Source organism: Pleurodeles waltl, chromosome 6, assembly GCF_031143425.1.
Source record: "Pleurodeles waltl isolate 20211129_DDA chromosome 6, aPleWal1.hap1.20221129, whole genome shotgun sequence".
Classification (NCBI taxonomy): domain Eukaryota; kingdom Metazoa; phylum Chordata; class Amphibia; order Caudata; family Salamandridae; genus Pleurodeles; species Pleurodeles waltl.
The window spans coordinates 1584548162-1584562500 of NC_090445.1; the positions used below are offsets into that span (position 1 = coordinate 1584548162).

Here is a 14339-nt window from a genome sequence, read left to right on the forward strand (position 1 = left end):
ATAGTAGCAGCTCATATCAGGAGACAGCACATGCACGTATTCCCATATTTGGACGATTGGCTAATAAAAGCCAACACTCAACAACTATGTTAATTTCACACGCAATACGTCATAGAAACTCTACACAAACTAGGGTTTTCTATAAATTACCAAAAGTCATATCTGCAACCATCCCAACTACAACAGTACTTGGGAGCAGCACTCAACACACAAAGAGCAATTGCCACTCCAAGTCCACAAAGAGTTCAATCGTTCCAAAATGTAAGATCAAGCATACAACCAAACCAATACTACACGGTAAGGTTTGTAATGAAACTACTAGGCATGATGTCCTCATGCATAGCTATTGTCCCTTGTCCCAAACGCAAGACTACACATGCGGCCCTTACAACAGTGCCTGGCAAAACAATGGACGCAAGCACAGGGTCAACTACAAGATCTAGTGTTGATAGACCGCCAAACACACTCTTCGCTCCAATGGTGGAACTCTATAAATTTAAACAAAGGGCGGCCTTTTCAAGACCCAGTGCCTCACGCCATTATCACAACAGACGCTTCCATGGTTGGGTGGGGAGCACACCTCAACAATCACAGCATACAAGGTCAATGGGACAATCAACAAAGACTACTTCACATAAATCACTTGGAACTGCTAGCGGTATTTCTAGCATTGAAAGCGTTTCAACCACTGATAGCCCACAAACACATTCTTGTCAAGACAGACAATATAACAACAATGTATTATCTAAACAAACAGGAGGGACACACTCGTCACAGCTGTGTCTCTTAGCACAAAAAATTTGGCATTTGGCAATTCACAACAACATTCACCTGATAGCACAATACATACCAGGCATTCAAAATCAGTTAGCCGACAATCTCAGTCGAGATCAACAACAAACTCACGAATGGGAAATACATCCCCAGATCCTACAGGATCACTTCTACTGCTGGGGGACACCAAACATAGATCTATTTGCAACAAAAGAAAACGCAAAATGCCAAAACTACGCGTCCAGGTATCCACACCCTCAGTCCAAGGGCAATGCTCTATGGATCAGCTGGTTAGGGATATTTGCTTACGCTTTTCCCACTCTCCTGCTCATTCCTTATCTGGTCAACAAACTGAGTCAAAACAAACTCAAACTAATACTTATAGCACCAGTGTGGGCTCGCCAACTGTGGTACACAACACTGTTGGACTTATCAGTAGTACCCCACATCAAACTACCAAACAGACCAGATCTGTTGACACAACACAAACAACAGATCAGACACCCGAATCCAGCATCGCTCAACCTAGCAATCTGGCTCCTGAAGTCTTAGAATTCGGATATTTAAACCTTTCAAAAGAGCGTGTGGAGGTCATTAAACAAGCAAGAAAACCCACAACAAGACATTGTTATGCGAACAAATGGAAAATATTTGTTTGCTACTGTCAGGCTAATCAAATTATGCAACTAGAAGCCTCCACACAAAACATTGTAAGTTATTTACTACCCTTACAAAAGTCAAATCTAGCTTTCTCTTCCATTAAAATCCATCTCACTGCAATATCTGCGTATCTGCAGATTAAACATACAATATCGCTTTTTAGAATCCCAGTTATTAAAGCCTTTATGGAAGGACTAAAAAGAATCATACCCCCAAGGACACCACCAGTACCTTCATGGAATCTTAATATTGTATTAACACGACTCATGGGCCCACCATTTGAACCCATGCATTCTTGTCAAATCCAATTTCTAGCTTGGAAAGTAGCCTTTCTAATAGCCATCACATCACTTCGAAGAGTTGGTAAAATACAAGCATTTACTATTCAAGAACCCTTTATACAAATACATAAACATAAAGTGGTTCTCCGTACAAATCCAAAATTTTTACCAAAAGTCATATCACCATTCCATCTAAACCAAACTGTGGAACTCCCAGTCTTCTTTCCACAACCAGACTCAGTAGCTGAAAGGGCATTGCATATATTAGACATAAAAAGAGCACTAATGTATTACATTGACAGAACGAAACAATTTCGTAAAACAAAACAATTGGCCATAGTTTTCCAAAAACCTCATGCAGGTAACCCTATATCCAAACAAGGCATTGCCAGATGGATAGTTAAATGTATTCAAACCTGTTACCTTAAAGCTAAAAGAGAATTACCCATTACACCAAGGGCACACTCCACTAGAAAGAAGGGCGCCACAATGGCTTTTCTTGGTAATATACCAATGACAGAAATTTGTAAGGCAGCCACCTGGTCTACGCCTCATACTTTTACTAAGCATTACTGTGTAGATGTGTTAGCAACACAACAAGCCACAGTAGGACAGGCTGTATTAAGAACATTATTTCAGACAACTTCAACTCCTACAGGTTGACCACAGCTTTTGGGGCGATTACTGCTTTGTAGTCTATGCACAGCATGTGTATCTGCAGCTACACATGCCATCGAACAGAAAATGTCACCTACGCAGTGTACATCTGTTTGTGGCATGAGACGCTGCAGATTCACATGCGCCCTCCCACCTTCCCTGGAGCCTGTAGCCGTTTATAGTTGCATGAAAATTGTAAATATGTAAATAAATATTATTTTACTACACACTATGTAAATACATTTCTACTCCATTGCATGGGCACCTCTAGTATCCTCACTTTACCAACTCCTACCTCACCCTTTGCGGGGAAAACAATCTATGATGGAGTCGACGCCCATGCACAATGGAGCCGAAAGGGAGGAGTCACTCGTTCCCGTGACTCGAAAAGACTTCTTTGAAGAGAAACAACTTGTAACACTCCGAGCCCAACACTGGATGGCAGGAACAGTGCACAGCATGTGAATCTGCAGCGTCTCATGCCACGAACAGATGTACACTGGGTAAGTGACATTATATATATATATATATATATATATATATATATTTATATAAAAACCTACTGGCAATCACAGTAGGTAGTTATAGTTAGCATTGTATTTCCATTGAATAAACGTTATTTGACTTCCCTATAGCTTTGAAGCCGTTTGACGAATCTTCATGAAAATTGCCAAAAAAAAGTGTGCTGGTGATTCTTGTTGCGCATTGAAAATTTCGGGGTGATTCACCAATCGGGTGCCGAGAAAAATAGTGGAGGGGTAAAAAATGTGTGTTTCCCATGTTAATTCCCATAGCAATCGCTGGACAGAATTACACCAAGTTTGGCAGAGAGGTAGCTTTCGGTACACAGATTTTACTTTTGGATATTTAGTTTAAATCCATTCAGTAGTTTACAGGAAATTAAGGAAAATCCAAATTTGTATATCTCTGGCCGAGAATAAATCGCGAATAGTTGTGAATGCACACGCACATAGAAGCACTACAGTTGGCTGCCCACAACCTGACTAGAAAGTTGCAGCTGCCATTTTATGCTATGGGAGAGGGTCCCCAGGGCTGAAAATAGAAATAAGTGGTATAAGGGGTCAGGGTGGAGGTACCGTGACACCAGGGGTGTGATATAGAGCTGTTTGAGGGTCAAAAAAATGATTTTTCTTCACCATGCACAATATTCACAAATTTTTCGAGAATATCCTCAAATATTCAAGGAAATTCGAGAATATGCAAATACTTAAAAAAAAAATCTTTAAAAAAAATCACACTCATTCATACTCTAATTCATTCACCCAAACATGCACCCACTCAAACCCGCTCATAGACTCGCACACCCACTTTCAGACCCACTCAGACACTCACGCACACACTCACAGATCCACTGACAGACAGGCACTGTCGCCAACCCCTGCTACACACTGCCAAAACCTGTACGCGACACGGGGTTGGGTGGTTACTTGATGTTTAAAAAGAATAACAGAGAAATTCACTGAAAAAGCAAAGATTACAGGGACGTTATTGTTAGGATAGTTATTTCAAGTAACTACAACTCCTTCCCTAAGGTAACTATAACTCATGCCTTTGCCATGCACGGCTAATTACTCCACATGACATCTTGTATGGCATCTTTGATATTATCACTGCAACATTTGCAATACAATTATTGATAAGAAAACTGCTTAGCGGGGGCGCAAGTTATAGTTACTTTAAATAACTAACTTGAATAATATGTATATATATATATATATATATATATGTATATATATATATGACATTGGATCTCCATATAGTGCACTAAAATGAAGTACACTGTGCAGAGAATCCAGTGGATCCCCAATTGGCTTTGCAGAGACAAAAGTAGGTATAGTAATGCTCTTATTGTGGTAATGTGGGCGAGCAGTTAGGCTTATAAGAGGGTGGTGCTATGCATTTGTTGTTCTCACAGAGGCAAATAATTAGAGACCCACTCAAAGAATAAATCTGAGACCAATTTAGAAAAATCAAAATTCTTTTTATATATGTTTCAAGCCCAAGAACTTCATAATAAGCAGGTAAATTTTAAGCATAAATATTTTGCAGTTACAGAATCAACACTAAGAGCAATTTTCTGAGTTCTCTCAATGTTATCTTATGGAGGAAAACAAAGTTCTGCAAACACAGGGTTAACAACGACTTTCGAGGTCGAGCTCAGGCAGCAAAGTTAAGTACTGACCACTGATGAAAACCACACCAGAAGGTCACACCGGGCAGCACTGGGTGGCTGGGTACAGAGGTGCAGTAAGGCGTTGGGTGCCCAACGCTTCTCAATGAGTGTTAGACCTCGTGACAAATAGGTTGCAGACTCTGGATGGGAAGCCAGTTGGGGACAACAAGCAGTTAAGTAGTAGACTTGGGGTGCTCCGGGACGTAGGTGTACCTTTGGTCCTTTTCTCCTGTGCCCAGTGGCATCTTTAAACATCGGGTTTTCTCATCCAGGAGCACTTGTGGTCAGGGGGTCCTGCGTGTTAAGGCTGCAGGCATCATCGGGGAGAGCGATAGGGGTGGACCCAGGGTGGACTTGAACTCCTAGAAGCCGGGGGAAATTGACACTAGTGACCCACCTTGGATCAGGTCAGGGGCGATGGCTGCAGTGGTTGCTGGAGGTGTCAGGTTTTCTCTCAGCAGCAGCCTGTGGGAGAGGCAGGATGAGTCGACTTCTTGTGCTGAGTCCTTTGAGGTCAGCAGACAGTCCAACGTGGTCAGCTGCTTCTTCTTTTCCTCTTCTGTGGCTGCAACTCTTGTTTACCTGTGTCTTCTTAGGTCGTCAAGTTCTGAGTTTTAGGGTTCAGGGGTGCCACCTAAATACTCAATTTAGGGGTGTTACAGGGAGTGCCAGGTGGTAGCCTTTGGGCTGCCCACCTTTAGGGTAACTACACCCTTCTTATGACCACTACTGTTGGGAAGTGGGCATAACCCTAACCCTAGTGGCCTAATTCCTTCCAAACAAGATGGAGGAATTTAAAAAGGGATATCCACTTCAGCTTGTTTACGTTTGGGGTGGTAGTGGCATGAAGTGGGCACATCTCCTACTCTGCCTAATTTTCTGTCCTCTGCTGCCTCCAAAAGTTGGGTCAGGACAGGGGGGCTGATCATCTCTGTCATCTGGAGAGTCTTGTGTCGCGTTACAAAGGAGGTTAGGCCTTTGAAGCTCCTCGCCCTGGAATGTCCGTCCTGCCTGGGTGAGGTGATATTAAAGAAGATCCAAATGTGTATCTTTAGGGACGCGAAAGCTTCGCAACTCCTCTTGATCTTGTGCTGAGAATTATTTGGCCGCCAACACTTCAGCCATGTTGAGACTAGCCGAGACCCAGAAAAAAAGATTAAGAACAAAGAAAAGGGGCAAGGCTAGGGACACCCTGATCCCTTAGCTCAGGGCTATAAAGCACTTTAAAAATGTTTACCTCAAAATCACAAGGGAGTTGCGAATCCATGGCAAAAATTACAAAACAAAACACGAGCTCTTGCGCTTGTTTTTAATGAAGCCCCTGGGTAGACCAGGTCCTTGGGGCTTTGAATGTGGAGGGGGGTGGGGTGTGGATCCCCACAGCCCCACAGCCCTGGGGACCACCACCTCCCCGAGGCACAATTCTTTATTAATTATTTGCGCCATCGCCCTGCACAGTTTTTTCTTCCATATTTTGTAGTAATTTGGGGTAATTAGCAGTGCATGGCGAGGGCACAAGTTATTAGGGTGTGAGTTATAGTTACTTTAAATAAATAACTAGAATTGCTCAATTTTTATGGTTTTCTATGAGTAAATCCAGAACCTAACTTTAACATCTGTGTAATATATAGTAACTGAAAACAACCAAAGGTTACAGGGCCATTATAGGTAGGTTGAATTTTTACCCATACAAAACCATAGAAATTCAGCAGTTCTAGTTATACTTATGTTAAGAAAATGTAACGTGTTGCCCATAGTTACTTTGCGGCATGAGTTATAGATTCTTACACCAAAGATTTACACCAACCAATCTTGTCATGAAAGTGGAATTTACTCAGCAAGCCTGCTTTTGTGGGTTGATGTAAAACCGTTAAGTAGTTTTTGTGATATTTTTGTTTGAAATGTGAATTGAATGGGCTTCAAAGGGGTAATGCTTTTCTAAATCCTTAACATTGAATTTACAAAGCAAATTAGTGAATTATGTCACTCATATCTAAAATTCTCTTGAGATGTGATTGGCCAATAAAGGGCTTGAATGTATTTATTTTTTCATGCCATCCTGAAATTTGCGAATTCAGTCATGTTTGTAAATTACCCTTGTTTGGAAAAAAAATCACATATTGAGGGGGGCATGATCTCTAGCTCTCAGAACCAGCAGGGGATTGATATGAATACAGAGGTGTAAAAAATTTTATGAAAGAAGCATTTAGGCTGTATGCACCTTGCATGTTGGACATAATTAACCTTTCAAACCAGGTGAAGTGAAGTAGGTTGTAGAGAGTAGGCAGACAAAAGCTTGGTAAGGAAGGTGGACCTTCTTGCGAACTGGGTCCTTAAAATTATGGATTCCTTGGTACAAATGTTGGGGAATAACTTGAGTACACTACTTTAGTATATTGATTGAAGGCATGTTGATCCTCCATCTCACAGGAACGCTGACCAACAGACTACTTCACTTCCTTCTCACAAATGTGGGGTGTTCACTGTTGGTGTATAACATCTATAGGCTTTAACAAAAGTTGTCTTTCACTTCGCTATTTATGGCCAAGAAGAATTAGGTGGTAGATATGGACTGTAATTGAGAAACGTCTGTGAGCATAGCCTGTCCCCATTATTATTTGGTTTAAATAAATTCAGAATTTCCATTTAGAGTTATCTCACCTGAAGGCAGCTGTCTTACTTGCCCTATAAGGTGCAGGGACCCTGTATTTCACTTTTTGCTTTTAAGTTGATCGTACCTGGTGGCACAATGGCTCTGGTCCAGGGTCTTTGATGACCTACTTATACCACAGTGGTTGTGGGGCTAGCCACCCCAAGATGTCATCCTGTTGGGACAGTTGCCTAAGAAACTGGGATGCGTATGATCCATTGAGTTGGCCCTCTTAATGGATAAATGCTGGTTTTCTATCTGGTGGGTGAGGAGTTTACCTTCCAGTTAGGCTATCTGGGGTCAGGACATTGAATTATGTAAATAACAAAAGGAAAATAAAAGGGTCCTTGCATATCCACAAGAGCACCCCCAATTACATTTGGCTAGATTATGACGCATACTTAGTATGTCACCATGGCACCACTGACTGTATTGAGGAAGCTGAGCAAGAGCACAATTTGGTGTCATAAAAATTGTCAATACAGCCTTGAACAAATGAAGAAGAATTTAGAGACCTCTTGTGATTCTTTTTCTGCATCTGCTCAGTAACTTATGTATTTCTCGGTTAAAAGCAGTGTATGGACTGTTTAGAGTATTTGCCACTGCTGTCTTCTACCTTGACCTTTAAAGTTGTAAGATGTGTTGTAAGCCCGTCTACAAAAGTTTTCTAACTTGCACTGTTTTGGAATTGTTATAGCAAAACATGTATATGCTGCTATTCATTTTTTTCTACAGTAGCCAACATATTAGTCATGTCTTATGGCCTTTAAACCAAAAAACAAACTTGAATGAGCAGAGAAATGGAGAGACAGACGATTTGGTGTGGTATTGAGCAACAATCATGTTTGAGTAGATGGATGATTGGAGAAAGGGAAAGAAGACTGAGTTAATTGAACTGAATTGATGGGCCGGAAAAGAGCTGTGAGGAGATGAATAAATAAAAAGTAGGGGTGTGGTAAATATTGTACACTGTTATAACAGATAACTGTTAAAGACAGGCTTAGTTCACATTTTCTGCCACATCATGTAATATAATCAGACTCCTGTGCATGGGTGCATTGAAACCCACTCCTAATGTTCCTTTTTATGTATTAAGGGATCTGGCAAGTTGGGTATGTTTTTTGGGTCTCCTCCCAGAGTTTGTCACCAGACTACTTTTATTTTCTTTAGTATTCTTAATGATGAAGACAGTGATGAGGATGATTTGTTTAAAACTGCAACACCGAAACCACTGAAACCTGCTCTCACCCCCAAACTGGACGAGGAAGAGGATGAAGAAATGGTAAGAAAGATCAATCTTTTTTGTGAAAATCAACTGTGATGAGTGCTTCCTTACTGCAAGTCCGAGCCATTTTTTGTTTTTAAGCATTCCACAAGGGGCAGAGCCAGATATTGTGCTAGCCTGACCAGGATAGCCCTACATATTTTTTAAGTTCATCCAGAAGGAAACCTAAGAAAGGTTTGTCCTCACCTACTCATAGATGAGAACCCTGCACTACACTTTCATTCAAAAGATTAACACGGACATTCTGCTGAATTAGATCTAGCTTTACCTCTTAGTACTACCCTGTGTGGGTCTATGCTGCTTCAACATGGTAGCAATAAATGCTCTAAACCAATGATTTCCATTGAGCAAGACAGATCTATTTCCATTTGTAAGGCTAACCAATGACTGTGGTAAAGATGAGCACATCTGCCATGGATCTGAACCCTGCAGACCAAGAATGGACCCCGTTTTATAGGCTATATCCTCTTGAGTACTGTCTCTGGTGCCCAGATGCATTTGACCCAAGCCTTGATATATGCAACCTTTCAGTGCTGTGGCTCACTTTTCCTTAGTAATCTTCCCTTGCTACATCAATTTTCATTATTTAGTTATATTTTAACTGTACTATATGCCTTCATACTTTACTGCTTTTCTCCCTTCTCTCTATTCTTTCATCAGCTGTACTCTTCAGTAGTTTTGACTACTCTGCCTTACTTCTGCTACTGATCTTCCTATACCCCACCTTTCCTCTTTCTTTTGTCGATTGTTCCTGCTCTCCAATATCTTCAGTCCTTTCGCCACAAGTTCCTCTCCTAATTCTTTCTTGTTAGTGTTCTTAATTTCTCCACTGCCTCTTTTTGCATCAGTCTTGTTCACCGTCCTTTTTTGTTCCACCCCCTCTGCTCATCTATTCCACATCCCCCACTTTTCTTTTTATCGATTTCGCCTTTTCTTCTTTGTCCTCTTTCTTAACATTTTGTGTTTTATCTCTCCGTTTCTACACTGTCCCTCTCATTTTCCATCAAATTGCACTTTCCTTACTCTTCTCTTTACCACACCCTCATATTCATTTATTTAGATATGGACTTATTCATTGAACATTTATATAGCCTTCTGAGACTAAATGGGTGTCTACTCTCTTTTCCTATAACTAGATTGCAATACAGATCACATCATGATAGGGGAGAGAGATGATGCACCCAACAAGAAAAACAGTTAAACCAATAAAGAAACAGTATGTAAAGCATATAGAAAATGTCAGCAAAAATGCTAATGCTGTGGCTCTAGAAGCGCCTAACAGCCTTATCTTAAGTTGTTTTTTGAAAGCTGGTAGGGGGTTAGTTTTGTCAGGCCTGTAGGGGACAGGGGGTTGTTGGCACTAGAGGTCTTGGATTTTTTGTAACTTCCAAGAGCTAAGAGTCTATACTTATAATCATCCTGAAATGCTGAGAACGTTAGTCACAGAGGGTGCTTTATTGTATTGTATAGAGGATTAGGTATATTGCCCAATAAGAACTGCTGATAATGAGGCCTTCAATAATCACAGAGAAATGCGTACCCCATTTGACCATCAATTTATACATCTCATTCTATATGGCAATAGCCACACTGCCTTGATTCTAGTTCTTGCATAGTAAATTGTGTTTGTTGTGTCAACATTATTCTTATAACAGAACATAACTCTTTACTAATTGAAATCATTCTTCACTTGTTATACAAATGCAAATCTTCCCAAGGTGGCTTTCAGGTCACTCCGGGGTACTGCTGACAGTCGGAGGTGGAAGGCTGGGAGAACCAGGGACTGGGGAGCTTGAATGCATGGTGGTTTGTAGATGGTGAATTCACGGAGCAGATCCGAACAATCATCAGTGATTAATTTAAATGAAAGAAAGTTGCAGGCTCCTCCCCCAGTTTCCTTTGGGAGGCATTCAAAACAGCGCTTCGATGAAGAGCCTTCACTTAAATATACAGGTGCTCCAAAAGTAGGGAAAGCGATCTGCTCTATCCCAAAGACGAGATCGTATGCCTTAACCGGATGGCTCTGGTCCCTCTTTCACTGTTTACACAGCGTAGACTTAATCGAGCTCAGTTTGCCTTTCGGCAAAAGCTTCTGGAGTCCAGGTGTGTCCAGCCAGCCAGTGGATCACAAGTTACCAGTAGCTCCCAGACACCTTCAGAGTAGCTCACCTTGAGTTCATTTTTAAATAAGCAAAGCACAGAGTCACATTTTCCTTTTAAAGTTAAGGGAAGGCTGTGTCGATGTGCCATGTCGGTTACGGACCCTGACCTTGTCTGCCTCTGGTGCCTTGAGCAAAACTACAACTCCAAGTAGTGCTCGGAAAACAGACCCCCTGTTCTGGCCTCTGATTGAGCGTGTAAGCTGGTATACTGGCTCTCTCTGCCAGCCGTCTGTGTTGTCTTGTGGCTGAGCTGAGAAAGGCAGAGGGCATGACAATAAGGGGGACAGACATCCTGGCACGGGAATTTGCCTCACAATTCCAAACCCTTTATGCCTGCAGAGAACTTCCTTCCCCACGGAACAGGTCAACTGCATTATCCTCAGTCTGCCCTTGCGAAGACATTCAGCCATGGAGAGTAGGGACTGCAACCTTCCAGTCGTGGCTGAGGAGATCCAGTAGGTGATCTCATATATGTCCACCAGGAAGACCCCAGGCCTGAATGGGATTCCCCTAGAGTTCTTGATTTATTCCACACCTCCGGTTGCTGTACCAGGACGACTTTGACCACTGGAGACTGCCTCGAGACCTCAGGGTGTCCAACCATCACAGTGATCCTTAAGCCTGGCAAACGCCAGAAAGGTTACGGGTTGTTTTGCCCTAGTTCCCTTATGAATCTCAGAGTTAAAATTCTGACTAAGGTGTTGGCTACACAACACATAGCATGGATTTGCTGGCGACAGAAGCCGCAGCGAACAGAGCTCAACTATCTCTTCTCTAGGTGGTGGCATGGTGGATGTCCTCTCATCTCCGAGGTTCACTCTCGGGGGCACTGCTGGTGTGCTCTGTTGGTGTTGTGGCACAGCCAGTGCTGCTTGTTCTCTGGCACTCCTGCGTAGTCCACTGTACTTTGGGATGGGTCCCCTCTGGAATGGGGAACACTGATAAAGTGGAGCAGCTGGACGTTGTATGGCGAAGTGGTGGACCTGGTGCTAACCGAAGCTGTGTCTCTGATGTCTAGCTATGCCTAACTAATTTTGCTCTTCGAATTCGGTCACAGGATCCATCACTTGGAGGCTGTAGAATGAAGACTGGTGAGAAGCAAGGGGAAGGGCCTACAGGCTGTGCCGGACACTATCATATAAAAAAGTCAAAGGATCACAGTCAAGGATAGGTGCATCCTTCTGTGTCCGTCCGGTTCTGACCATTACGCTGTCTCCATGGAATGAGAGAGCCTAAGTGTGAGAGCTTCAGTATTACTGAAGGTAGAGAGAAGATGACTGACCGATTGCTTCAATGGCTGGCTGGGATGTCTCTCATTGTACTTTCTTAGATTATGGGTTAAAGGTGGGAACCAGTGACAGCAATGCCTCCACAAGTCTGTCTACTCCTGTGCATCTCAGCTGTTGCCATTCTGACCTGGACTTACATCCGTTGTTGGCCTACCATGGTCATGATTTTCAATACATGGTACCAGACAGTAATATCACTGCACGCCATTTTGCAAAATAGTGCTCTCACCAGCTTGGAATGCATGAGGCTACTTGGATAACTAATGAGACTATGCTGGTGAGTGAGTAGCCAGAGTCAATTGTGAGTACCATGGCTGGAAGGAAAAGACTAAATTTCATGTAAAAATGCATGATTGTTCCTTCATACAAATATTGGCCTGAGGGTGACCATTGGCCTCGATGTGGTAGATGGAGGGACCACCAAATCTAAAGAAGTTGAATGACGTTAGCACATAACTGTTGGTGAGCAGCACACAGTAGTAGGCAGTTGCTAAAGAAGCTGCCTCCAAACCGGATGCAGAAGCTATGGAACATTTTAAAGTATTATTTGATTCAGTTGAAAATCAGGTTGTCACTGGGACTGGTGAGAAAATCCCTGAACTATCCTATCAATTAGCTGGTCTAACCATAAATTTATTTGCAGATCTCCAACCAATGGAATTCAGCAGTGTGGATGTTCCAGACAACATAAATTTTTCAGGCTATTGTCCGAAGTAGGGAAGGAGGGTCTTGTGCAAAAAGTGAATAGAAATCTAACACCTACTGTATTGCCCAACAAACTGAAGATACAGGTAGGACAAAACCCTCTGTAGTGTGAGGTGAGAGTCATGCCTAAGCGATGTTGAGGGAAAAGGCATATCACCCATAAACAATTATCTTTAAGAATCTTAGCCAGAACCACAGGTGACAACACTGCCAAATCTGAGCTAGTTCACATTTATGATTGCAGTATCTGTGGATTTTCAGACTGGATGGACTCTCACCCTCCCAAGAGTAAAACAAATAAACCGAACTGTGTTTAGAGATCTCATATTAATCGAGCATGGTTTCTGAACTCCTGCCCAAGCTTCTGTTCAGCCACGTTCCTTGTTATTGATTGGCAAAATGACAAAGTTATACATCTACACACTCATACCAGAAAAGCTTCACGCTGTGGACCAAGAAACAGAATGATTGCTATGAACAGTGGTGTGATCAGTTGTGGCCTAGCAAATATAAAAAAATACCATACTGGTGCCCTGAATTAGCAGAGGAGTAACCTATTTTTCATCATGTGTCATCAAGCTGTGAGGGCTATTGTGTTACTGAGCATGGTTTTTGAGATCTTAGACTGACTTGGAAATGTGGGTCCTGCACATCATTCCCTGCACTATTAGATTACAAGTTTGACATTTTGAACAAGCTGTGCAGGACTGGAGAATGGGGAGGTATATCTTCACACATGAGATGGAAAGCATCAGGCCAAAAGTGGGTTTAAAGATTTTTATAAGGCTGTGGATTGTGATGACCAACCAGTGAGAAAACAGATCCTGGTAGGTTATGCTGGATCACCTCAGAATGATCACCTTTATGACACATTGTGTAGAAAGACTACCAGCTAGATGAAACTGATAAGAAGGAATGACTAACATATGAGGTGTGAAAGTCTGTGCCCAGTTCAAACTGATATGCGCCATTGCTAACTTTAGGGTAAAATACCTCATGCAATTTTAAGAGAGAGAGATTGTGTGTAAGTTATTTCTAAACTGTTATTTTATTTTAATGTTTATTGGCCATTCACAAATTCCAAATACCAACCTTTATAGAAAATCCCACAACATCAGGGGTATTCCAGCAAAAAGTCAAAATAAAGGCTTGAGTTGGCTAACAAATAAAAATATAAAAAAGAAACTGTTGGCTACTTGCCTCAGCAAAGTTGATATGCCCAGTATTGCATGCTGACTAAAATGGCTTTTTATCAGGCAGGACCATTAGCCATTGCCTTCACCGCTTGCATGAAGCATTGGCTCAAGCTGACGAACTATCAAGAGATGCTGCACTTCTGGTGGGCATAGAACTGACCTTCAATACTGTTCATTGGCCCTGTCTGCTGGCAGTCCTCCACCGAATGCAATTTGGACCCAAGTTTAGGAGATAGTTGTCCATATTGTACACAGAACTATGGGCCCAGGTTTGAATGAAATAAGCCATGTTGAAGTAAATACCTATAAAAAGGGTCACCCAGACAGGGTTTCCAGCTTTTCCTCTTATTGTTTGCTCTTGTGATGGAGCCTGTAGCAGAGTTTATATGGGTGTACACTAGACTTAACAGCTTTGGGTGGAAGGAGACTGGGGGAGCTGAAGATTGCGTCTTTGTAAGTGGACAATATGCTCCTCTTCATTTAGAG

The 14339-nt window shown here is 42.1% G+C and overlaps 1 protein-coding gene across 2 annotated transcripts in view; it reads left to right on the forward strand.

The window, feature by feature from the left end:
- FKBP15 (FKBP prolyl isomerase family member 15) overlaps positions 1 to 14339 on the forward strand; it is a 353417-nt gene that overhangs the window by 336828 nt on the left and 2250 nt on the right. For both annotated transcript variants that reach the window (XM_069241370.1, XM_069241371.1), the window contains exon 28: positions 8387 to 8498. In XM_069241370.1, the coding sequence (XP_069097471.1) occupies positions 8387 to 8498 (112 nt within the window). The remainder of the gene's footprint in view (positions 1 to 8386; positions 8499 to 14339) is intronic.